Consider the following 26,194-nt stretch of genomic DNA (forward strand, 5'->3'; position numbering starts at 1 on the left):
AAAGAAAAATATTCGGTGGGTAGTGTGAGCACGTTCTTAAAGCAAAAACATACACAACAGAAAGTTGTAAACACTAGAAACAAGAAACAAACATCACTTAAACCTTAAGCAATGAGTGGATTCAAGTCCACTTATAAATAACCTGTTGTAAGAAGAAAAAGAAGAAGGAAACTACAAACATTTATTAGTATCGAGCGGCATTTTTCTTTGCATTTGGGCTTTTTATATATAATAACGTCGAAGTACCACATACATAACAATAATTTCTGACGGGTTTTTTCACATTGTCACGACATAAACTGCGAACTGCTGTTGTTTAGATATATAACATGGAATCAGAATTGTCAAATTATATCGCGAAATAAGAAATTTCGATTGTCTTGCTAAATTACAGTTCGCGTACGTTAATTTTTTGTAAGATGAAATGTGCTTCTGCCCTGTGTTCCAGCGGAAACAGCCACTTAACTTAACGATATTATAAATACTCGACTGACTTGCCACTGACTGAATTAATTAAAAGATATACCTGTTCCGAAGTGCCCCATTCAGACTGCATCTCTAAAGATTATTCGTAATTCAAGTACAAAAATCGTGGCAGGTCAAACACCATTTCATTACACTTTGACAAACATTTTTTTTGCTGGAAGCTGTAAAATATATCTCGTTTTTTATCATTTATAAACAACTGTAACTCCCGACAAATTATTATTTACATCCACGAGAAAACAGGTTGGATGCACAACATAATGTTAAGTTTGCTAATTATCTTATTATATTATAATATCTATTACTGTCATTATAATTTGTGGATATACATCGACGAAAAACAATTATATTTAAATTAAAGATTGAGAACTAAATTTAATCCTAAAAATATTTTTGGGTTATGTTTCCATGTAGGTATCCTGAACTATAGTAGAGAATTTATCAACAATATTAAAAATTTTACTGTTGTATACAAAATGAAAAACAATAATTTACATTTACATTTTTAGCATTACACGTTTATTTTTTCAAGATTTCAAATAACACATAACGACTAAATAAAATCGTCAAAAACTCAGAAATATTTCGAGCACAATTCAGTCTTATTTTTTAAAATTAGATTTTAAAAGAGGATAATAAAAATCAATAAATAATAACATTGCAAAGAAACATTAACATAACAAAAAAATAATAAGGACAACATCAAGCATGTAAATTAATTGCGTCTAATTCATTACAAAAACAAAATTTAAATTAAGCCAGTACGTACGTAAATGAAAATTTTATGTTTATGTATTTGATTGTACATAAACAATTTTACCAATTATGAATTGAAAATGTAGTAAGCATAATTTTCATTTTTGGTGCTGTTTTAAGAACTGACAATAATAATAATTAGTTTTTTGTGAATACTAAACTAAAGTTTAGAAACATGTTAATAAATAAAAATGAAATAATCAGTGTCGACGTAAAAAATACTATAGTTTCAATAAATATCTTCATTCTATTTTGTCAAATATCCAACGAGGAATAGTATCTTTGTTTTAAATTTTGCACCTGGAAGTAAATAATAGTTTTTCTTCAAATTTTTCTGTATAAGTAAAATTGTTTCGACTGAATTTGGAAATTATGAAACAAAGTGAAATTTATAACATCAAATTAGTTATAAACAATAGGAAATAAACAAAAAGAAATTAAGTCTACAAATGTTTTAAAGTAACATGAAATATACAAAATGTGTAAAATGTACTTTCGCACGCTATATTACATGTCATTGAATAATGAAAGTTTTCGAAAAAAACACACGCTCGTTTTAAATATGGGAGATAAAAATTGCAATATTTTTTAAATTCTGAAATGAAAGTGAACGGGCGGTTTTGTATGGAAAAAAATTTGATTGAAATGAATTGGAAACCTACTGCCAAATTAGAAAATATAATTTAATCCACTGCAATTTTGGGAAACCACCGACTAGTCATTACGTAGTTGGTTTCTTATAACGGGTAACAGTTGTTACTACAGGTTAAAAAGAAATTAACTGTAGAAAATACGGGCTTAGCTTGTGCGTAGGTTCGGTGCTAATGTTTACAAAACAGACAATTTGATTATTAAAAATTATCTCTTAAATAAGTTACTTTATGAATAATTTCCGGAATATGATTTGCACGAATATTTTTCTGGTGCCGTTTATTTCAACTATTTTTCTCTAAAACATACATTTGAGCTTATGACTCAAAATTTCTGACGTAAGAAGTAAACAGTATCACAAAGAACAGGAAAGATTATTTATTTATTTTTCGAAATAAGTTAAGTTTTGAATTTGTTGATTTTTTGTAATGGGTAATTTTGACACTTCATGACACCCATAACCAACGACCCATAATTATACATCAAAAGCAACGGTATGATTAACAGTCCATAAGAATAAGATTTGTTACCACGTGCTCTACACTAATATGTTTAAAGATTTCCGAAAATAAAATGCATTTCATTCTAAATCTGTTGTCCTAACTGTTTAGTAAATTTTAAAGTGATTAACTGACTTACTAAGCTGTGTGAAATTACTTTTTCTTTGAAACGCCAACATATAAACTTAGAAAATCGTGAACCCAACGAAATCTAAGTGCTTACGAAATAACTGATAGTCTTAAGGCACGATTTCACGAACAATATCTATTATGTATTATCTACCACAGAATAGTTGTTGTACCCGCAATTATTTCCGTGGTAAATATTTAACGATTGAAAAGGTTGTCCTTATTGAGAACCAAGATTAACAGATTAAACAATGAATTTTGACAAAATAATTAGTAATGTGGAAAATGCAGACATTGTTTTAAACTATTTTAGTATTTCTCAAAAAATTATCTTCTGAGTTGTTTTATCGACAGCATTTCGGTAACTTTCTTTCCTGACGCAGCTCTTAGTATTTTGCGTCCAACGTCCAAGTGTCAATCGAATTTAGCGAATTGCTTACACCGTTCCAGTTTAATGTATTTCAAACATCGAATTTGTGAATATTCAAGTTAGTCATTCGTTTCGTCAAATGATTACGCGGTTTCCGTTTTACGACGGCGTAAACCCTGAACCACTGCATGCAACCAATTCACGTCCTATCTTCGCTTAACCTACCCACATTCTGTTCGTCCCTCCCAAAGCGCACCTCAACGCCTAAACCGAACCTCGCTTTTTATCAATCCATCAAAGCTTAATTGTTTATAAAGTCTTCGACATGAAGGCAGCACTGGCAAAGCCGCACTGACCAGCTTCCACCTCATTCATACTCGCAGTGAATTGTCTTTTCCTCCGCACGCTTGCGTGCCTCTAACGCGGACGTCATACCATTCGAACCCGCTTGTATCATATGTACAACACCGCGTGTCTATTTTATCTACGCGAGTGCAAAGAAAGTCGTCCAAGAGTGAAAATCCACAAGTGAAACTCGGGTAAAAGGCGCGGATGCCCTCCATCGCATCGTCTCCGTCTCGGTGCCAAAAAGTGCCTCGTGCCATGTGAACGCGCAAGAATAATGCCTCAGATCTACGGTTATATCATACCAGAAATCGTGATGTCGAAAAACGCCTCCGAAGATGGCTGTGCCTGTTCTTATTTTCCCAACTCGCCGGAGATCACGTGCTCGCCATCGCCGTGCGTCTTTGACCACTGCGACAACAACCCTCAGAAGATGATATCAGGTATATCTGGAATTTCGAGAGCTAGTGCTCATTGCTCTGTCGTCTTTGCATAGTCACGGTTTCGACACCTGTTTATGTTGTTTTGATGTTGACATTTTTCTATTGTTTGTTGTACCATGTCGATGACATTTTGTTTTTTGACCTTTATCGAGCGCTTCTTTGGTAGTTCCAAGTTTTTTTTTTTCAACTGTGTTGGTGTGGGTTTTCTAATTGGATTGTAATTAATGAAGTGTTCTCGGTCTGAGAACCATGCACGATTGTGTTTGACAGGGTCTAGTTTTCTCCCAATCTCTCGTTGACATGCAGCCTTTTCGTCGTCGGTAGTTAGTGGTTGGGTAGTTCAGACTCATTTCGCCGAATTTAGATTTGTCAATTTTATAGAAAATGAGGCAATTTGTGTGTGAACTCATTGAGGAATTTCGTTGACGTCAATTGCGTACCTGTGTCAATTAGGTATGTAACGTTTTTCGAAATAAGGTTACAACTTTTAACAAAACGTTGCACTATTGTTGGTATTACTAAATATTTCAAGGAACACTTACCGATAAACGTCATTATGAAATCACGAACGATCTAAAACGGCAATTTAGTTCAATTTTTGTAGCAATAATCATAAACTGATTATCTGCATGATATGTTTGGTGCTAATAATAAATCCTTTATTTTGTTGTGACTATTAATAAAATTTTGTTTAAATGTTGTAGTAACAACTGCAAGTCCAGTGTTTTATCTGTACTGTCGGTTAAAAATGCATCAGGTCTGGATTGTATAACTCAAACTCAAAACAAATAATTTGATGGTGAAAGGCATAAAAATTAATTTTAATCTGTAATTCCTTTATTTAAAAGCAAGTGTGTTTAAAAAAACGGAAATAACTGCTGCTAACAAAATAAACCATTAATCTTTACTTGTGATAAAAAGCAATAAATTTTTATATTGCTCTGCTTATGTGCAATCCATTAATAAATAGTTTAATCAACTTTGTGTACAATTGAAAATCTCTTGTTTGTATTTTTTGTCTGAAGACTATCTTTATTGGGTGATTTCATTTGTAGTCAAGATAAAATAAGTACTCTACTACATAATTTTTGGTTTTGTTATAGCGTGATTGATACACATTTATTTAAAGCGGGTTTAAACTAATGGTTAAATTTAGATCTATGACCATTCTTATCTTTGTGTCAAAATCCTACTTATAACTAGTCACAAGCAACCGATTTTTTATTTATATCTTTACAAAGTTTTAGGATCCCCGAAACAATGTATCCTGGAAATAGGTTTCTCGTTTTCAGTTAAATATTATTAATGTTATTCATTTAACAAAGTAAACTGTCTAATGCAATTATTAATGTCACTTGATGATGATCTTCGAAATGTGTATATACAATGTCTAGACTTTGACACCGAAATGAATTACGAAATAATAAACTTTGGTTTCGGTTACACATATGTCAATTTTTTTATAAGAATAACTATAAACTCGTCTTTTTTATGTATCGTACTCAAACATTTTTTTCTTTTATTTAGCATACACATATTTAATACATAAATTTTACTGATGTTGGTTAGAGAATAGCAAACCAACATTAAGGTGACTAGCGAAAGCACATTTAGCTTTTTTGATACAAAGCAGAGTCAATTTTGTTTAAATTTGTCTTCGTTTTGCACACAAATTTTTAATTATTTTGGAATTTCTAAACTATTGTATTACTATTCCAAAACTGAAATCTCAAGACATTATACGTTATTAACTTTGGCCGTAATTTCTTGAAAGCACTAATAAGTCTAATTGTAATATTCTACAAATTTTGCCGATTTTATGGAAATATTGTTAAATATTGTATATTTAAAGTAAGAATATAATAATCACAAAATATTAGAATAATTGTTTAACTATTTCTGTAATGGCTGGTATTTTATTTATTGGTAATTTTTTGAAGTGCAGTTTACTAAAAATGTATATTGTGTAGTGAGTTGTGGACAATGATCATTTTCAAACCATCTTCTAAAACAAAGCTGAATCGTATTTTTTTAAGCCACTAGTTTAGAAACTAATTTTGACTTTCAAACTTACAAATTTAAAAGAGAACAAACATTGTCACTACTTAAATAAACAAGAATCTTCGAATTTCTATGGGTATATTTGCGATTTTATATAACCTTCTGTATTTTTCCTGTTTGTACATTTTTTCTTTTGAATTTTCTTCTGAATAAAAAAGCGTTTGGAATATATTTTAATTTTGAGATAAGAAATAAAATCAGACTTCGATTGGAAATTGATCTTTGAAATAATTAATGAAGTCGAATGAATTTTATTTAATTAAATCTCCTCTATTACATCGGAAGATGTTACCAATTGTTTTGTCTTTAATTTCAGGGTGACACAGAAGGGTATAAAGATAATTTACATTTCTTTCCTCACTAAATGTTCCACTGAAATAAAAACTTATTGGAATGTTTGCTATTAAAATGTCACGATTAGCAATTAATCGACACAAAATTTGAGACCTATATTTTTTTTCTTTTGAATGAAAATAATAATAAAGGTTGCTTTACAAATACGAACATTGTTGAAAAATGTTCTTTTTTGAAAAGTATATTGTTAACAAACATAAAGTAATCCTGTTGATTGCGGTCCACACACTACGCTGATCATTATGCACCATCTATTGAAGTAGCAAGTGCTAAATTTGGAGATCTTCCGTTTGCGATTTTTGGTTATCAAATTGAGGATCTGTTAAATCATTATTTATATTCTCAGTTAGTGAATCTGCGAGAATGCGTAGTAGTGACGATGACGAAAATTTCAAATACATGTTTTATGGTAAGGAAAGTGTAATTGTTTGGATTCACCTTCTCAATGAGAGCATTAACAATATCCACATGTACACAACTGTTGGCAGATGTATTTTTAACAAACTTACGTAGATATCCATATATTCTCACGTAATTCTTATTACACGATTATTGTGTGCTTATTTCGTCAAAGGTAAATTCACTATTCAATACAATTTCGACAAAGGTCGATCATATTTTTGTTGGGAAAATTTTTGCTGCATTAATTACGTTTGTTATGTTACGAACAGCAGTATCTCCACATTTCAAATATTACCAACTGAAATAAAAAAAGAAAGAAATACCATATTAACCCCAAAGAGAAATGAATATAAAAAATTGCAGCTAATATTGTCAATTATATTTCATAAAATTTTACTGTTTACCCTCAATTTATTTCGACTACTGCAGTAGTTCATATTGAATCGAAATTACCTTGTATCGATTTCTGCTTACATATTTTTGTGATTAATTTTTCGGTTTAGTTAGTCTTTTTGAATGTACGAATTACACTTAAATTCACTAGAACACTTCAAAGAAACTTTTCTTAAATAAATAAAAATTCATGACCAGGCAATTAATTTGATAACAAAATAATTCTTTAGTGCGCCTTCAACTAAAACTAACCACATTCTTCTGTTTCTGATTTTCATGGAATCTATGCGGACCCATTCTTCTTCTTTTATTTTTTTATATTTTTGAGGATATATTCTTTGGGGTTGTGCTCTCAGAAAATTTTTTTATGCTCCTATACTGTGACAGGCGAGTAGAAGTCAAGTTGTAAAGAAATATTCGGTAATGAATATACAGTGCGCGCGTGTTATATTTCACTAATAACATAATTAAAATATTACTGAAGAAGGCAGACATAATTAATACAAAGATGTCCAGTTTTTTATTCGAAGGTGTAACACTAAGTACAAAAAAATGATCACAAATTGTAGCCTTCACTTTCTTATCTTAAGAGAGCCGAATTCTTCGTTTGTTAACGTACGCTAATCCAAAGAAAAATATTTGTTAATACAGTTGTACGTGAAAAAAGCTGATTGTCAACAGATATTGGCTATAATGACTTAGTGATTTCACAGAAATTAAACTTTCAATAACATCAGCTCCGGTTGATTTTGTTTTAGACGTATTAATTTATTTGTATTTTTTTTACCTCCTTTTAAATTACAATGACGCTGCCGATTTTTTAATATGCGCTATATAATTAAATATCACGTTAGGTAGCAATCAAATTAAAAGCTAAAGAAGCAAATAACTGGAGGATATTCCGACATTAACTTTTTATTGGTCATAATAACTTCTGGAATGTTCGTATTACCTTTATCTTTTTTTGACACCAATCAGCGAAGATAAGGTTCTGCTAAAATCTGTCTTGCACTAAATTCTCTGGCCCGCTTTTTGGTAGCCTCTCTTCTGTCTGCTGTCTGTTATCATGGTTTCTTGTCTTTCCATTTCCTTCCTGTCGACATCATTTTAACGTTAAGCGTCATGATTGTAAGCAAAATGGCGGAATGTTCCTTACCCATAAAGTTTTCCTCTCACATTGCAGAGGGTTGCCTCTCCCCCAACCGTTCGCCGTCCCGCTCCCCCTCACCAGGGTCGGACTCCTCGCCCCGTTTGAGTCGTCGTGGCAGTCTTTTCCGGCGCAGCGCGAGTCCGGGAACCCCGGGTTCCAGACGAGGATCGACCGCCTCCACCGGTTACGACCAGTATCAAAAAAGTTTATTGGAAGTTCCAGTTCCCACCGATTATGGTGACGCCTCCAGCGATGACCTCAGCTCAGAGTGGGATTCAGACGTTCCCGAAATACCCAAAATACAGTTGCCTAAGGTGAAGAACACTCTCATATTCGAAACTTGAATTTTAAGCTATTAAAAGTAGTCTACGAAAACTAAGCGGGAATTTATCAAAGAAGATTCGAATGATTTAGAACTTTTACATTCATCTTCGTGTCATAGACATGTTTAAGACGAATTAAACAGTATAGTAGTTAAAGTGGATAATGTAATTTATTGCTGAAATCAAATCGACGTTAATTTTGGTCTTGTTCAAGGCGGTAAATTTGGTCCAGTTTTGGTTATTGTTTACGGTAACGATATTCAAAATACTGTGAAAAATGATTTAGCAAATCGTTCGCAGATTCCACGTGCATTCTAAACAGCAAAATTATTTGCTAGCGTTAAATGTTAGTTATCGTTATCATAAATTTGACACTTTTAATTTTTAGTAGCTACTCAATTTATAAAAAAGACGGTTGACATGGTGCTCAAAGAGATAACGAAGTATCGCAGAAAATATGCGCAAACTGGACTTTGTGTCTGGATTATTTTCGTATTGAGGTAATATCCAGCAGAATAATTTGTATTATAGACAGTAAAAGTTGTCAATTTAATATCTTCTGCTAGAAGTAATGTGAGAATAACATCAGAATCACTAGAAAGAATTTATTAATATAACTTTGATTGTTCATACTTTAGATATCAAAAAGGTCATCACTGTCCTATGCGATTATCAAAATTGTACTTATTTCAGGTTTCTCGTTATTTTGCATATAATAGTTTCTTTGTTCTACGAATAAAAGCAAAACAAAACTCATCTTTAGTGTCAACAATTGTATTCAGTATAATTTTCTTTATCAGTAGCTTTTAAATTATTTTCAAAAAATTTCTTTGCTTGAGGTGTTCATAGTAGTTTCGAAATTTTCAGTGGACTAAACACAAAACCCAAACAAAGGTGCATTCAAACGCAATTTATACGAATTTTGCCCTTTTTCCCTAATTTCCGGGTGCTAAGTACGGATTTTAAACAATTTTTCATTTGGCCATGAATTCCACCATAAATACTGGTAGTATCAGAACGCGCTGTAAATATTTATAGCGTGACCGGAACTTACACTTGCATTACGGAGCAGTTATGCCATAATGATGTGTCTTTGCTTGAATTATGAAGTCTGCCTTATAAAATGAAATAGTTTACCTTATTAATAGCAGACAACCGTTAAGAAATGCTACCGTTTAGAAGTTTGTTTTATGTTTGTCAATGAAGAATACCACGCTATTTAATATATGTTTGGACTTTTAGCCAAGAATTTTGAAAGTTTTATTCACGTGATGTTGATTTTATTTCTAAATATTTATGATTATGTTTGTGAACATTTCAAACAGGAATTCTTTAAATCCTGTATATATTATGTCGACTTGGTTTCAAATATTTATATAAATCCAATAATGTAATTTCGTAAGGGAATCAAAACGTTAAGATTCGAAAGATTTAGAGGTTGCTAATTTTAAGACAGAGAAACCAAAATTCTGTAGAGACTAATTTTCGTTTTGCTAAAAATAGTAGATATTGTTTGAAAATCTTCCTATGCAGTTCGTCAAGATTAATGGGGGTTGAGTTTTATAACATTTTTTTAAATTTTGATCTAGACCACCGTTTTATTTGTTAAATTGAATAATGAATCACGTGCAAACCTTTTATATTGTGTAATAAAGGCAAAAATGGAGACTTCCGTTTGAGACTCTACTGAATTAGCAAAGGATGATTTCTCGCAGAGACAGTATAAGTGTTACTGCATAGTTATTATGAGGGTTGACCCCTTTGCTCTACTTCTGATCAAAGTAGATTTCCTTTCCTTAGGTGACGTTCCATTAATTTAAAGCATGATAATTAATTACATACAACGTTTTCAGTTTTGATCTATTGATCTAATTTACTCACAGTTCTAACGGTCATGCTGCTAATATTATACAATTTTAAAAATAACTATGACTTAAAATTTATATTATATATTTATATTATATTTACCAAGCAATAGTTCAAAATTTTACGTTGGACATTATTTTTGATATCTCTATTTAGTGAGAAATGTTGGTAACTAAAGTGAACTTTATTTTAAAACTAATTTTTACACTTTCGCGTAATAAATTCCACAGTAAATGGTTAAGTTCACTATAATTTCAAATAAGGTTTGTATCATGTAATCATTTCTATTATGCAGTATCTTAAAACAATCACAGTAATTTGCGAATTACAACGAAACTGTTTTATTGCGTTTGGTTGTAGTCGTAAACCAAAAGGGTTGTAAAGTTCAAAGAAATACTTTCCAGTTACACACAAAATAAACAGTAGATATATTTGCAACGATAAAGATACTTAGAGAAGATAATTCTGTATCTTACCCAATCCATATTTTATTGACAAAAGTATCTAAAGGCGGTTAGAAAAACAAGGCATTCCTGTGGTAGTAAAAACAGTCAACTGTCAATGGAGATAGTCATAAAGACATTTTTGTACGTAGCCCATGTTACTTTTGTGACAAAAGTTAAGTACACTTTAACTCAGTAACGAATCACGTAGTTAAATTTTGTTTGACCCAAGAAATTTTACACAAACACAGACCCTCACTACTTAATAATATGACGTTGTATTATATGAGTATTTTGGATAATGTTGACACACTTTTTTATTAATATTTACTGAAAGGTTATTTTATCTTACGTTAAAAATAACACTCATAGTGTTAAAAAGTTTTTAAATATTTAACGTGCTATTTTAATAAAAAGCAGTCACCAAGAAACTCATGATTTTTGTACTATGACACCTCTCAATAATTAGGTCGCAAGGTTAAGTGTAATTTATTTATTTATTTCGTTCTATATACATATTTTCAAGTATTAATTAAATTAATTTTATACTAATTATTACTATTTAGCTTGAATAAAACGTCATAGTATTTACATATATGTTGTGGAACTTCTATACTCTTATTCACCACACTATATTTATTGACAAGAAAATGTTAGTAATATCTATTGCGTACGCTCGCTCTTTGACTCATAAAGAAAATATTTATAGGTATTTACAACAAATTAAAATAACAACAAATGCCGCATACAAAATAGTACATTCCATTTCTGAAGAAATTCATTATAATAACTATAACGTATTTTCCTTATATATCACGGCAAACTTACTCTTTACGCATGGTAAATAATGAACAAAAAAATTCTTATCGTTACATTTATCATAAAATATCTATGTTGCGACAAGTTTGTAGACGTTACAATTTTGGCGAAGCGACCTTTCTACCAATCGACAGACGTCACATTTTTACGATTCTTTGAACTTTGGATTGGGATTCCACATCTTTTCGTTTCGGACTTTGATTTCGGTGGAATTTCTGTCATTCAAAAAATATAATGTGGATAATGCGAAATCATCGCAACAAATTGAGTTAAAGCAACAAGATAACTAGTATTTACCAAACAACGTCATTATAACTGTCACTTGGAAAAATACTAAACTGCAGGGTCGGATTAAAAATGTATTTTAAAAAAAATTACAAACATCTGTGGTTAGATAAGCCAGGGGCAAATCGGTTTATAATTGTTTCTGTGTCTACTGACGTCAAACTTGACTTTATCGCTTAGTCAAAGAAAATTTTAAGTACACAACATGTTAAAATTACTTATTTTAATGTTAGGTTGTTTACTATTATGTACATTACGCTATTGTTAAAAAAATGTTGTGTTGAAATAGTGAAATAATAATTAATAAGTGCACACTTTATGTTCTTTAATTGCATATTTGCAAAGTCAGTTTTATTAATTAAATTATTTACTGGTATTTACATCTTTTGTGGCTTCTACGTCACGTTAAAGCATTTACTTGGCATAATAATTCAAAAATGCTGGGGAATAGTACCCAAAAAAATAACTCTATTATTTTGTTTCGTTATAACGAAAAAAAATTCAAAAATTTTACACTATTTTATTATGAAGGCTTAATTAATTTTTTAAGCTACATTAAAATTAGTAGTAGTATGAAACCATTTTTTTGCTAGTCAATCAATACTTATTTGTAACTGTTTGTCATTTCAGTAAATAAGTTAATGGTACTGCTCTATCTAATTTAACCTGACCATATAATAATAAATATAAATATTTATGATATTTACTACGTATTTATGAACGGTGTTTTTACAAAATATTATAAAAAAATATGTTATAATCAAACTTCGTATTAATTAAAACTTTTTTTTGTTATCTTCATCTTTACATATAAAACTTGACTAAAACTTGTAAATCAGTGTTATCAGGCATTAATTTTATCGATGCAAAAAAAATGTTAACTAGCGTAATAGTAAATGTACTGTGCAAGTTAAAAAATTATTCAAAACAGTTTTTCAAGTTAACACCGCTAGTTTGAAATTTTTTTGAATTTGTGACATTTACTAATCTGTTATAATACTATTGTAATACATTATATCTATGTGAATTTTTTTGTTGAATACCAAATTTTACCTTGGAAAATTCGGGGCAACCGTTTACCCTTTGATTTACCCAGTTTTAAAATAATTTGCTTTTATTTGTTATCAGTTAATTCCTGCTTGACTTAGACAGATCACCACATTTTTAATTAAATGTGTTTTCTTTACCCAGAAAGCTAAGTGGAATTCCTTCCTGACATTGTCATAAGTATCGAAAAGTAAATAAAAAACCCATAATCATATCTCTATGTTCTATTTAAATTTCATTCCTTATCTTTTACCACTGTTTATGACTTCATCAACACGTAAAAGCCTTCATATTTGAAAACAAATAAACACATGCCAAACATGACACCGCAGTTACCCGTTTCAATAAAATTATGAAATCCCTAATTGGAATTTCAGTTTATTTGACGTCACTGTCGTGCCTCTCTTTTGGACGTTTTTAATTTGTCTGGCTGAAAAAACTGCCCAACGTCACGTTGTCGACACACAATAGTGATGACGCAAAGAAGTACCAAATGCATTTCATGACGAGAAATAAACGATTGCATACACCAGATCTCGGCTTTGCAAAATAATAAGTAATATTGTCGTATGCGGGTTTTGCGTGCGTCATTTCAATGTTAAAGTGGGTTGGGATTTTCGGGTTATTTTTCAAGGGAAAGTGCGTTTTTACCTTGCATACAATACCAGCGACGTACACTGACGTCAACGACATATCATTTACTTGAAATGTTGATACGGGTTTTGGTGTTTGTTTACCTGGTGATTTTTTCGTAATAGCATTGATATGATAGCGATAAGTTCCTTGAGTTTGATAATTGGAGTAAATATTGGAAGATTGTACACTTTTATTGTGATTTATCAAGTCGGTTTAAAAATGACGAACTAGAAATTAGAACGTGGTTTCGACAATGACACACTTGGAGAATAACGCAGGACTGTGTTATCACTGTCCATTAAAGTGTGATTCTGGAAGATAATCTGGCGTGACATCAACAAAAATCTTCCAGTTGTATAATCAGGTGTCTTTTGTACCCTGTTGTACGTAAACGGGGACGGGAAATATAGCTTGTTTGTCTAACTCTAATGAGAGGATCATTTTTGTCCAGTACGTCTTGTAACACCAACTAAAGACGTAGATTAATTTCCATAAAATGAAAAATATAGAAGAGTTTATTTCCAGTACCAAACCTGTGTAAGTTGCCTTGTAAAATGTTTTATAATTTATTTAACAAACACTTTTTATAACATAGGTGAAATAATTACATAATCTGTGAGATAGAAGTGACTGTAAAAACTACCCAACTTAGACCAAAGTACGAACTTTAGTTTTAGATTATCATTTATCAGTCAGAAATTCCACACTTTATACTTACATCTTCTGGCGTGTAATTGATAGCAAAAAATAAAATTCTAAACAGGAGACCAAAGCAAATGTTATTTTTTGCACTTTTTTCCAATTGCAAATATGCAGCTTTAAAGGTAATGGTTTTAATTTATATTTCCTTCTATTGTGATTGGTCGAAACCGATGACTGTACATTTTCTCTAAATGGTCTACTTATATTAAATTGTTTCCTAGCAAACATTTATTAGATGCGTAATAGTTGAAAATTGTTTTGGTCTTCAAATCTAAAGTACGACACTCAACAGTTTTTCCGTTTTTTCTGAAAGAGTATTTTCTATTACCGAAATCAAATCGTCTAATAAACAAACATCTTCTGCAATATACGTTTTTGGTATGTTTTCAAAAAACTTCAGCACCTTCTTGTGTAATTTGCAGACAAAAATTTTTAATTAGAATAAATCAAGGCAATACGGGAATAGCTCAAGTTTACTTACTTTATTAGGTTAATGGTAAATACATGCTACAGAAGTGGTTTTTGTAAAGTTGATAATCGCTTCTACGTCAGTTTCTATCTCAATTCTTTATAATTTTGCCAATTAAATTAAAAACAAACCACATGTCCGCTCATTTATCGATTAGTTGCAAATCACCGCTTTCAATAATATATCTCCTAGACTTCCCGGGTGAAAAATATCGCAATCTACTAGCATTTTCCTGCCTGCCGACGCGAGCGGAACTTGAGGTCTGATTCGATAACCCATTGACGTCAACACCTCCTCTAATTTGCGGTGTTCCAATATTTTTTTGCATTAATTAGCGAGAAGTGACCATGTCGTCTTTCAAGTACAAAAAAGTTACATCTCTCCTTCATAAACCTTTAAATATTCATTACGTTTTTTGTTGCAGCCATCTGGATGGCGAAAATTACGCAACATTGTCCAGTGGACCCCCTTCTTTCAAACGTACAAAAAACAAAGGTATCCATGGGTACAACTCGCAGGCCACCAGGGCAACTTCAAAGCGGGACCTGACCAAGGAACGATACTCAAGAAACTATGCCCCAAAGAAGAAAAGTGTTTTAAAGTAAAGCATCTGCCGAGGATAATTGAACTGTTTTAATCATCGGTTTGTAGGTATTAATGAAGGATGTATTAAGACCGTATGTTCCCGAGTACAAGGGCTTGGTAGCGAGTGACGATGGTGAATGTTCGTATATTCAACTGCAAGACTTACTGGGCGATTTTGTGTCTCCGTGTGTTATGGATTGTAAAATTGGTGTGAGGACGTATCTAGAAGAGGAATTAGCCAAAGCTAAGGAGAAGCCTAAATTACGGAAAGACATGTATGAAAAAATGTGTCAGATTGATTCGAATGCACCAACTGAAGAAGAACACAGGCTGAAAGGAGTAACCAAACCTCGATATATGGTGTGGAGGGAAACAATCTCATCGACAGCGACTTTAGGGTTTCGAATAGAAGGTATTCGGAAGGCAGATGGTACTTCAAGCAAAGATTTCAAAACAACGAAGTCGAAGGAACAAATAACGAAGGCTTTTCAAGATTTTACGGACGGTTTTCCACACGCTGTGGTAAGATTTTAACCCTTTTTTAAGTTTTGACTCTAATCAGTACCTCATTTTAGCCTAAATATATTCAAAGATTGAAAGCTGTTAAAGCTACTCTGGAAACGTCTCAGTTTTTCAGTAATCACGAGGTAGGTTGATTAAAATGTCTGTGTAGCCGTTAAACACATGAACTAAGTGCAACTGCAAGCAATTAAAATAGATTTACGTTATAGTGTCACAATTTATCAAACCAACATACAGAAAATCGTGTCGGTACTCAATATATCTAAGTGAAATGTGGTCTCTCAGAGAACATAATTTATTATACAAATGTTGTTTTTTCAGGTTATTGGAAGTTCTTTGTTGTTCGTTCACGATCGGTACAACGCCAATGTGTGGTTGATTGACTTTGCCAAAACTATTAAATTACCAGAGGACGTAAAAATCACACATGGTTCTAAATGGAAGGTGGGGAACCATGAAGATGGTTATCTTATAGGTGTAAACAATCTCATTTCGATATTTATGACCATGTTGGAACAACAACCTGTTGCTATTTCACCGCCTTTGACACTTCCAGATCCACCTGAAATTGTCGAACGACCGAAAGAAAACGAAGAAAATACCTGACTGGAGGATCTCATTGAAGAAAAATATAGGTTGCGATTCTTGAGCTAGTCGAGAATTTTTGTTAATAATTGACGGTTATCTTAATTGTAAATGTATGAAATGGTATTATTTATTTTTAATTTATATAATTTTAGTTGTTGAGAGTTGCCACAATGTATTGCATTTTTTACTGTAATAATTATTACCATTTGCAATAAGATAATGTCGTTTAAGCAATGACACAATGCACTGATGTACGTACCTACGATAATGATTCGTAAATCCTGTTTAGATTGGGATTTTGACCCAATAACGTATAGTGTAACTTCCTTTGTAAATGACCCCAAGAGTTAGTCTAAGACTCTTTTAGGCTTATTGATTATTCATTGTTTTCACAATCATATATTTTCATACTTACATACAAAATATATTACTATATACGTATTATGTGTTTACTTAATAAATTAATAAGATAATTGTACTACACAGTCAAAAAATCATCTGTACAATAAATATTGTGGCACAGTTGTCACATTGTTTTATATGTACATGTAGGTATGCATAAGAACAGTAAAATCGTACGTCACCTTTTGTGAAGCAGCCACGAAGAAATAATTTAGGTCAAAAATAGTTACAATTGTTTGAAAGCTACGTGGTGGGTGAATCTAGATGAGATCAACCCCCCCAAAAAAAAAATAACTAAGCATTAATCCAAATTTAACACTACGACACCATAATATGTAATTACCAGTGAACTTGTGACTTGTGATTTCTGTACTACTTTGAAATTGATAATTTGGGAACAGAAATTTTGTTCTTCAAACACAGAGCGCAGATGCCTTATTTTTTCTAAAAACTTATATATTGCGTTGTAGAAAAAACCCACAGTACAATAATATTATCTAATAAGGCCAAAATCACAACTGAACCACTAATATTAAGGACTACGGACTACACATTAGGAAATCATTTAGCAAGTAACAAAAGAAAACAAGCCTGCTACATTCTGGTGGAGTAAAAAAAGTCGGGAATGGATGAAAATGGAATGGTAATGGTAAACATGAAGACGAGATGCACAAACCAAGGACGACAAGGATTGTTGGACATCAACTTTACAGTACAGTAGTCTCATTAGGTGGCATAAATAAACCATTGCCTTAGAAAAAAGTATTTCAGTTATTCAGTAAAATTCTAAATTCGTAACTTTTTCTTTTATTTATTTTCAGTTTTCGAATATCAGATAAACATATCTTGCCTTTTAGATCACTGCATGTAACAAATTAAAAAAAACAAGTATGCAGCGGAGACTTACTTTACAATGTTTAAGATATGTACGTAGTCAAGTATGTACACAAACTTGTTCAAATCACGTACTAATGGGATGGTGTTAGTCATATGGCTTAAGTGCATGGTCAAAATCTGCTTTATACTAGTTTAAATGTATCACAAGCTGAAACAAATTAGTAGCCTTATTATTAAATAATAATAATTTGTGTTGATTTATGCATACACCTTGTATGAATGTAGTGTGAAGATATATCAAAAATAGATTTACTGACAGCAAACATGCATACCATACATAACCACTTCACCAAAAATGCAAATTGATACTTTATTTTAATGCATTTTAGACCTACAAAGTATCAATAATGATTCTTTTTTCAAAATAAACGAAGTCAAGGATACATGCAACTTAAAAGTTTACTTTAACAGTGTGGTTTAGCACTTCTCTTACCGACCAGCAAATCTTCCCCGTTCTGACAATGCAGACACTAAAAACGATTTTTAATTAAAACATTTTTTTTTATTTTCGTCTTTGAATTTATCAATGCATTTCCACTTATTACTGTGATTTTGTATTTATAATTACAACCCATCGCTTGTGATATTTTCATCTGCCATGGAAGTTGTAAGCATGTAACGTAAACAACATTTTATGAGGGTTGTGATCTCAACTAACTACACTGGAAAGTTGTGATCCTTGAAATTTGCTCACATTTTGAGAAGTCTTGTTGTAAGAACTAGTATAGCTTTGAGAGCAAAGAAAATAGTCTCCGGTACTTTTGCCCTACATCCCTTGTTAGGTTTGTGAATGAAAAGCACTATGAATTCAGAGCTACTCTCTCATAATTTGTCTGTATGAATTGCCAAAACAATGAACAAACTGTTAAACTTTTAAATAAATAACATTTCTTAACAATATTTCTTTGTTAAAATACCTTTCAATTATTGCCTTTTTTAACTCTGACCCGTGCCAATGATTTTATTTTAACTCGGCAACAGCTCGTTAAAAAAATCGTTGTCATGCGCTAATGAAGTACCAGTTGCGCAGTAGCCACATGAATACGTACTTTCAAAGATAAAACGGTCAAACGAAAAAACTTACTTAAGTGTCTTCATATAGATAATAGTTCTGAAGAACCTGCTTTTCAAAGAACATACAAAGCGACAATTTAAAATCATTAATGACTTAAGAAAGACTGGATGTTCGTTCTTACTTCCACTTCTGATTACATGACAAGCTAATTGTTAAAGAAATATTGTTTCCACTTCACCTTTGTCCTCTTTTTTAGTACATTAGGAACGTATCGGTCATACATCTAACTTCAATGTGATCGACGACGTCATTGGATTCTTTGCGGGTATGATCTTCGTGACTCATAAGCGTAATGAGTAGTAAGGCACAAAAATGAAAAAATGATATTCGGAAATATGTCAACAATATTATAGAAAAAAAGGTAACTGACTTGTAGCCTTTAAAAAATTGATGGTTATTTGGACACTGAGATAAAGATAAATACATAATACCAGAAAGAAGTAAATTTATGAACAGCAAAGCTGCTGCAAGCAGAGTTTTAGTTGTTTACAGAAAAACATCGCTTGTAGTTCAAATACTATAATAAGCAAAGGTAAATGACCTTTAAAGTTTAAAAAATGCAATGCTAGTGAAATAAAATGGAGAATAATTTTCAAATTTATAGACTTGAGTGTGTAGAACAAATTTATTATGTACCATAGTTCGTACGCAGCAATCTCAACGGGTTCAAAACTCTTCTGTTAGTTCTCGCATACTTACGCTGTGTAGTAAATTATTGACTCTTGCATACTTGATACTTTCCTTTGCTATTTATTGAGTCATAGGAGTAATAAAAAAGTATGAAGTGGTTCTTATATGTAAAGTCGAAACTTTTTGATAAACAAATACTGAAATACCGATTTGTTGTAATTCATCTAATATCATCTTTTATCAAATTTATAGCAGCGAATACATGAAAGTTCCCATGCCATGCCATTCACTCCAAGAGTTTTCCAGAATGTCTAACTTGAGCGTGTTCTTCTTAACAACTGTTTATGATTAACTTTCTTTAACGCACAATAAGATGAAAAATTTGTATGTGTCTTTCTGAGTAACTACTCTACAATGTCATAAAATATACGCCTTACATTAGTTTATATCTTTGTTTAGATACCAAGTTTGTTACTATGTGAGTAATAGAACTTTCGATTACGGAAAACTACGGAAAATCAAAATCAGGGGGTAATTATACTTAAGATATATAATAAGAATGATACTTTATCTAACATTTTCGCAATTTCATTAAATCTGACGCGACAATTTATGATATAAGTTTTATTTATTTTTTTATTTTACTGGATAAAGCGAAGGTTTGTTTATTTATGTTTACTTACTAAGTACTTATTTATTGTGTTCGATGGGGTCATTACGGACTGCATGGTGCATTGAAAGTAGATTATCATGTTTTCGATAGCATTCTAACAAGATACGTATTGTAGAAAATATTTACCAGACATTTTTCATCAAAACACGCTTAGAATGGTTGATATTTTGAGTAGACCTTCGTTTTAGTTAACAGATAATATAAAACGTAAAAATGAGTGATTACTGGCGCCGTTCCATTATAGTGAATGACATGTTTAACAGGAAATAATAATCGTTAATCTAATCTTACAACGGTAGTTTGCAAATCATGTGAAAAGTAAGAAGCTATGTTGGTGAACAAGATAAGATCTTTGGACCCTTACATAAGCTAACTTATATTCCTCTAAGTTAATATAGCTTCATCTATTTTACGTAACATATGATCATGATCTGAGACGTAGATTATCACCAAAAACCTAAATGTCTCAATCTATGTAAATTATTTTTTGTAATTTCGAGGATGCGAATACAGTGTGTTACTAAAGTCAGATTTCATAAATAATGATAAATTCGATCCATAGTAGAAACAACCTTTGATAAGGTTGTTAATTTTAAAACCTGATACATTTTGACACTCTTGTCTGATTATGGATGATTAAACTTAGACGGAGACTGAACTCCGACAATTAACCCTTACCCAATCAGATCACTAACAAAAATTAAAAAGTACAGACTAAAACTTGCGATGTATTGTGGAATTAGTTACCCACTTATGATGTAAATAATTTAATACCTAATTAAAAAATAAATTAACTAGCTCCATTAATATAAGATCATCGGGTATATACAGGCCGCTGCGAAGTTGTTCAGTAAAAGACAGATGGAGTAAAAAGTAATCTATTTAATAGTAAGAAATCTATATCGGTTTTATTTTTTTTAACAACAATTTTAAAATTGTGTACCTATATGTAGTATATGCCTAGTTGGAACTAACTGCATTACAGTCAAATGGAAAAGTTTATAATAGTGAAACTACTAAATACACCATTCTTGATAATGATAATATCTTTGAAACAAATTGTGATAAAACATATCTAAAAAATAAACAAACAATTATTTTGACATTTTTGAAAGTCAGGTTGCTTAACGTAAGTTTTAAAGTAAAACAAAATGTTATAAAAAGCTTGAAACGAATATTACAGCGCTTTCACTTTTTTCCGTGAAGATACTGATGTTGAAACTGTACGCGCAATGATATATAAAGGTAATATAACAAGCAGTCGTCTTAGATCAGCACGAATACATTGCTAAGCTTAGTGGAAACTTCTGTCGTTTCTGCATTACAATAAACACTACATGTATATCAATTCGTATAGTGTTTCTAATCTTATTTAATACTTTTTAACATGACGTCAGAAAGTTTTTGATGGGAATACATGTACCGATATTCTTTGTATGCTAGTTCCATAAGGTTTGCTTTAACTTTTGCTGATAGTAGTAATAAAAATAACAGGAAAAAACTGAAAATAAGACATTTTGATTTTAGCAGAAGTTTCAAGTATTCTTTCCTATTATCTCAAAACAAACTAAAAATGTTCTTGATATAAGACAAAATTGTTTGGAAATGATAAATGATATAACGCTTATAAACGGGGGATTTACAACTAATCGTATTATATCATAACCTTCACAATACTAATTGGGCTATATCCAAAACGAGTATGATGTTATGCATCAAGGTACATGATGTGATCTCATTTAAAGAAATGGATTGTTCTTCAAGAAAGCTTCAGGTGTATGTGGCAAGAAAAGAGGGATATAAGATATAACGCAATCCGTCTTTATTTGTATTTATTAAATCTTTAAATTATCAGTATCAATTGCACTTGACACAGCTTTGCATTGGCATAAATATTTTAATTATTGATTCATTTCGTAAAAGATAAGGGAATGAAACAATATTATTTATTCAATGTTTTTTTTGTCAACATCAGAATTTATTTACTTAGTCCCAGAATTAACTAAATAAACGTAATAAACATGTGTTTTTTGTTCATAGTTAGATTTTACGAAAAAGGAAAACGGTATTGAAGAATCAGACTCACAAGTCCCTTAGTTCGTTTTTGAAGAATGATGATAAATACTTTTTTATTTGTAAAAATTATGGTCAACAATCAATTGTGAAATAGTCAGTTTCAGTACATTATTTTTTGCGAAAGTTAAAAAACAAATAAATAATAATCAAAGTGAGTGACGCACACATTTGGTGATTGAGAGCATCCGGGTTTTGAAAGGTATATTAAGTATTAAGTGTATCTTTAATACTTCATTTGCTGTGTTTTATATATATTTTTTTGCTCTGGACTAAATATTTACAGAGTATTTTGTTTTAACTGGATCCTTTTCACGCCACTTAGGCAAAGCCGTAATGTTCTCTCTAGGTTGTTTTTTTGTGTTTTGATTTTTGCAAACATTTTACACATTCTATATGTGCAATAGTTCTTATTGCGGTGCAAATTTATTAGCAATAGATAATATTGTTATCCCAAAAAAAATTTCGATTTGCCTTCAAAATATCTTAAGGTCGCTACTGCAATAGCCTTAGTTCTAAAGAATTAGTTGATAGAATAATTGTAGAGCACACCATGCCATGATTAAATTTGAAGACACAGATGTGACTGTGGGTCGATTAATTAACTGGATCAGCGATGTTCTTTCTAACGGAGAGAATGCAAAATATTGACTATGCGCACATTCTTAGTTTTCGTAGACAGATGTGACAATATAAATACAATAAAACTAATGATCACATTTTTCTCTCTCTTGATGATGTTTGTTTTAAGTACAAAACGACTGGACACTTTGCAAATGATTGTCCAAAATCAGACGGCACAGAGTCAGCAGACCTCAAATTTCTCTTACATACCTATAGTAACATTAGCAGCTGTTTCTGGGCAAAAACAATGTTTGTATCGACGATTTATGTCATGAGATTTCGCCGCTCCATTTAACAGGAAATTCTACTAAAGATAACAGCCACGAACTGAAAAAGGCAAAAACGAATTCTTGCAAAATTCATCAAGATCAGATTCACTTCTTCCAATTAAAGGTATTGAATAACACAGATCAGTACCCACTTAAGTTACGACGAGATTGTAGAATTTATGAATAAAGCTATGGGTGAAAGGAACATTTTGAGCTTGATACGACGATACGTATACTTATGCTAACGATGTCAATGGGGTGTACTGTTCATTTTATTACATAATTATATCTAATCTAAGGGAAAGTACAACGAACAATTAAAAAAGGAAAGAATCTCGAAACTAATGTAATTGACAGTGATTCAAGCAAAGATTGTCAAACGAATAATAGCGTCGATATAATTATTATTGATTTATCTTCACCACACGATAAACCTGCTATTAAAAAACTAGATAACCGCCTCCTAACTGAAGTTGTTGATTTTTTTTTTTTAGAAATGTATGAAAGTATAATGTTTTCGACATGTTCGTGTTGATTAAAAAGAGGTGGCGTTTGAATATAATGTTCAGTTATGTATTGTCAAATTTTCAGGCCATTCCGCCATCGATCGGTTAATGTGGTATTCAGGCCTTGTTTCTCACATTATCTACTAAGTATATTATTTTCGTTTTGGGTTGTGTATGTCTCCTTCATCTCAAATCGATGACGACAAAATTTTAGTTGATTCTATCGCGAACATTACGAATAGCTACCATAAACGAGAAATCTTTTATCTTTAGCGACTTTACTATGCCTGATATTTTAAGACCCCTAGACTCTTGTCAGTCCTACAATACTCGTGGTGTTGAAATCTACGAAGTACATATCAAATCAAACTCCCTTTTTACTTGATTTAATAATAATCTCTGTAGTCGACAACTCAATTGTAAATTTTGGTTATTTAAGCCCATGGTAAGTCAGATCACGTTACCTTAAAAATTGACCTACAGATTAGTTTTAAACCTTACATTAGAACCGTTTGAATTAGGAGGACGTGTATAGACTTTAAATCTTTAGGTCACAATTTAATCGAACTTGATTGGGAAACTATATTTTCTAAGCATGCAGTCAGTGATGATTGAAATGCATTTAAAAGTACTATTCATGATAAGGTCGCCGAATATACTAACACTGTAACAAGTAAAAGGTCGTCAAAGAAACCTTGGATTGAGAGCAAAATTTTAATGTAGCCCATAGAACGTTTTCGAATCAACTTACGGCAACTATGAGGGCGACAAGAACTGCATATGAAACGCGAATTGCTGAGTCTAAGGACTTGTTGGGTCTTGGTGGGTCTTTGTAGCCTAGAAATAACTCTGGCAATATAGTGGACAATAGCCATATATTTGCCGACGTCTTCGCCGATACGTTCTCAAGTGTCCTTGTACTGATTTGCCTGAAAGTGATGTGGTTCTTGTGTTCTGTACTGTAGTTAAAGTCATGGAGTCTATAATTTATAACCAAATGTGTAAGTTCTTGTTAGATCAGTATCTTATCCTACCGAAACAGCATGGGTTTTTGCATGGGAAATCGGTTCAGTCAAATCCTCTTTGTTGTTTATCTGACTGGACTCTTGATATCATCTATCTCGATTTTTCCCAAGCATTTCATAAACTTACAAAGCATCGTCTTCTACATAAGCTTCTTCATTTTGTAAAACCACTAATATTATGAGTTACTCAGTACTTGGTCCATTACTTTTCATTGCCGAGCTAAAACATATGCTCATATGGTCATTTGCTATACGTGATAACATTAAGACGTACGACAAAGGCAGTAATTTTCCGAATTTAAGGCAAGATATTCATGCCATTTATAACTGGTCCAGAGACATGTAACTTCCGTTAAACTTAGATAAGTGTACTATTTTATATATTGGTAATAAAAACTCTAGACATCCATATATTTTATGGGCACTATTAGGTTGTTCAGTACAGAATTTTACGTTCACTCTAGGTGTTATCATTAACAGCGATTTATCGTGGTCAAACTAAGTCGTGTGTGTGACGAAGAAGGTAACCAAAATACCGTTTCTTCTAAGTAAAAGTTACTAAGACAACTCCTGTAGTATTTTCAAAATTATGTAAAACCTTTATGAGGCTTCTGTTTAAATTTAAATTGTGTTTGCTCTTCAGTACTACAGTAACATATAATATGTCTGGAATCGTTCCAAAGGCGGACAACTACAATTCCATACAGCAGAAATCGGCCACCATACTATAAAAGACTTGTATGGATGAATCTTTGTTTTCCTTTTGAGAGGCGAAAGAGAGGTGATCTCTTTACTATCTTTCAAGCTTTGCATAAAATTGACTTCTCAATTAGACAGACACCTGTTTCCTCTCATTATACGTACAAGGAACCATCTTGTAAAACTCAGTAAGGTCAAATTTCGCACTATCTCAGGCAGAAATTTACAATTAATGGGGCTTTGGATGAGTAGACACAAGTAGACTACCCAAAGACACTGTCCTATTTGAATCGACACTGATATTCGAGTCAAGTGTACGACGCACATTACTTTCCCTTACGTGATATGGGGCTAGCATATCAGACTTTCTTTCTGCCCGAACGCTTTAATATATTAATAACATAATAATAATATTCTCTGTTTCACTATTCTAATACTCGAATGTCACTAAATTTTTACTAGATGAAAAATTTATTCCTTTTAATGATTTTTTTCTTTTTCATTTCATAATAACCAGAAGATCATCAACACATTAAATTTGAGCTATAAGAAAAATATAAAACCTAAAGCATAAGAGCACCTCTTCATTTCGTCGCGATAAAGAAATGTTTTTTCGAGAATAAATTTTGAAATTTCTAATTAAACGGCACAAAAAACAACAATTTTTTATCAAATTTTCTCGAAATTCTATATATTTGTGGCAGAAATTTGCCCAAAAATCCGATAAAACTGAAAATATGCGAAAGCTTCCAATATCAAAAATTGAATATCTGATCGTAATTAAGTGTTGATAAAAATGAAATATTGTCGAAAGGTTGCATCAGCCTTATCCTAGTACAAATTATCAATGATAATGTGACAAGTGTCTTGAAAAATTCATTTTTGTTTCTTCGACATGACTACTATACATTTTAATATTAGGTACTGTTTAAGTAAGACTACTATTTTTTTTTGTTTCGTTTAGTATCCATTCATGATTTGTATAACTTCTTTTGG

At 31.6% G+C, this 26,194-nt stretch overlaps 1 protein-coding gene and 1 long non-coding RNA gene across 9 annotated transcripts in view; one reads left to right on the forward strand and one right to left on the reverse strand.

Annotated features, from left to right (window-relative positions):
* LOC135130197 (uncharacterized) overlaps positions 1-8,133 on the reverse strand; it is a 67,950-nt gene extending 59,817 nt beyond the window's left edge. Inside the window, exons 1-2 of the long non-coding RNA XR_010280704.1 lie at positions 8,047-8,133; positions 7,843-7,983 (exon numbers count right to left, since the gene is read on the reverse strand). This is a non-coding gene — a long non-coding RNA (uncharacterized LOC135130197). The remainder of the gene's footprint in view (positions 1-7,842; positions 7,984-8,046) is intronic.
* Positions 1-16,766, forward strand: part of Ip3k2 (Inositol 1,4,5-triphosphate kinase 2) — a 94,748-nt gene extending 77,982 nt beyond the window's left edge. For 5 of the 8 annotated variants that reach the window (XM_064057474.1, XM_064057481.1, XM_064057498.1 and 2 more), the window contains 4 exons: positions 15,055-15,231; positions 15,282-15,737; positions 15,791-15,862; positions 16,059-16,766. In XM_064057474.1, the coding sequence (XP_063913544.1) occupies positions 15,055-15,231; positions 15,282-15,737; positions 15,791-15,862; positions 16,059-16,343 (990 nt within the window). In that variant the 3' untranslated portion in view covers positions 16,344-16,766. Of the gene's footprint in view, positions 1-3,101; positions 3,681-8,073; positions 8,355-14,962; positions 15,002-15,054; positions 15,232-15,281; positions 15,738-15,790; positions 15,863-16,058 lie in introns of those variants that run through there. The other 3 variants (XM_064057505.1, XM_064057529.1, XM_064057519.1) reach the window with 3 other exon arrangements.
* The last annotated feature ends 9,428 nt before the right edge of the window (positions 16,767-26,194 follow it).

The sequence above is a fragment of the Zophobas morio genome, unplaced genomic scaffold (assembly GCF_036711695.1).
Source record: "Zophobas morio isolate AGI-343-1 ecotype UQ-CSIRO unplaced genomic scaffold, CSIRO_AGI_Zmor_V1 ptg000002l, whole genome shotgun sequence".
NCBI classification, from domain to species: domain Eukaryota; kingdom Metazoa; phylum Arthropoda; class Insecta; order Coleoptera; family Tenebrionidae; genus Zophobas; species Zophobas morio.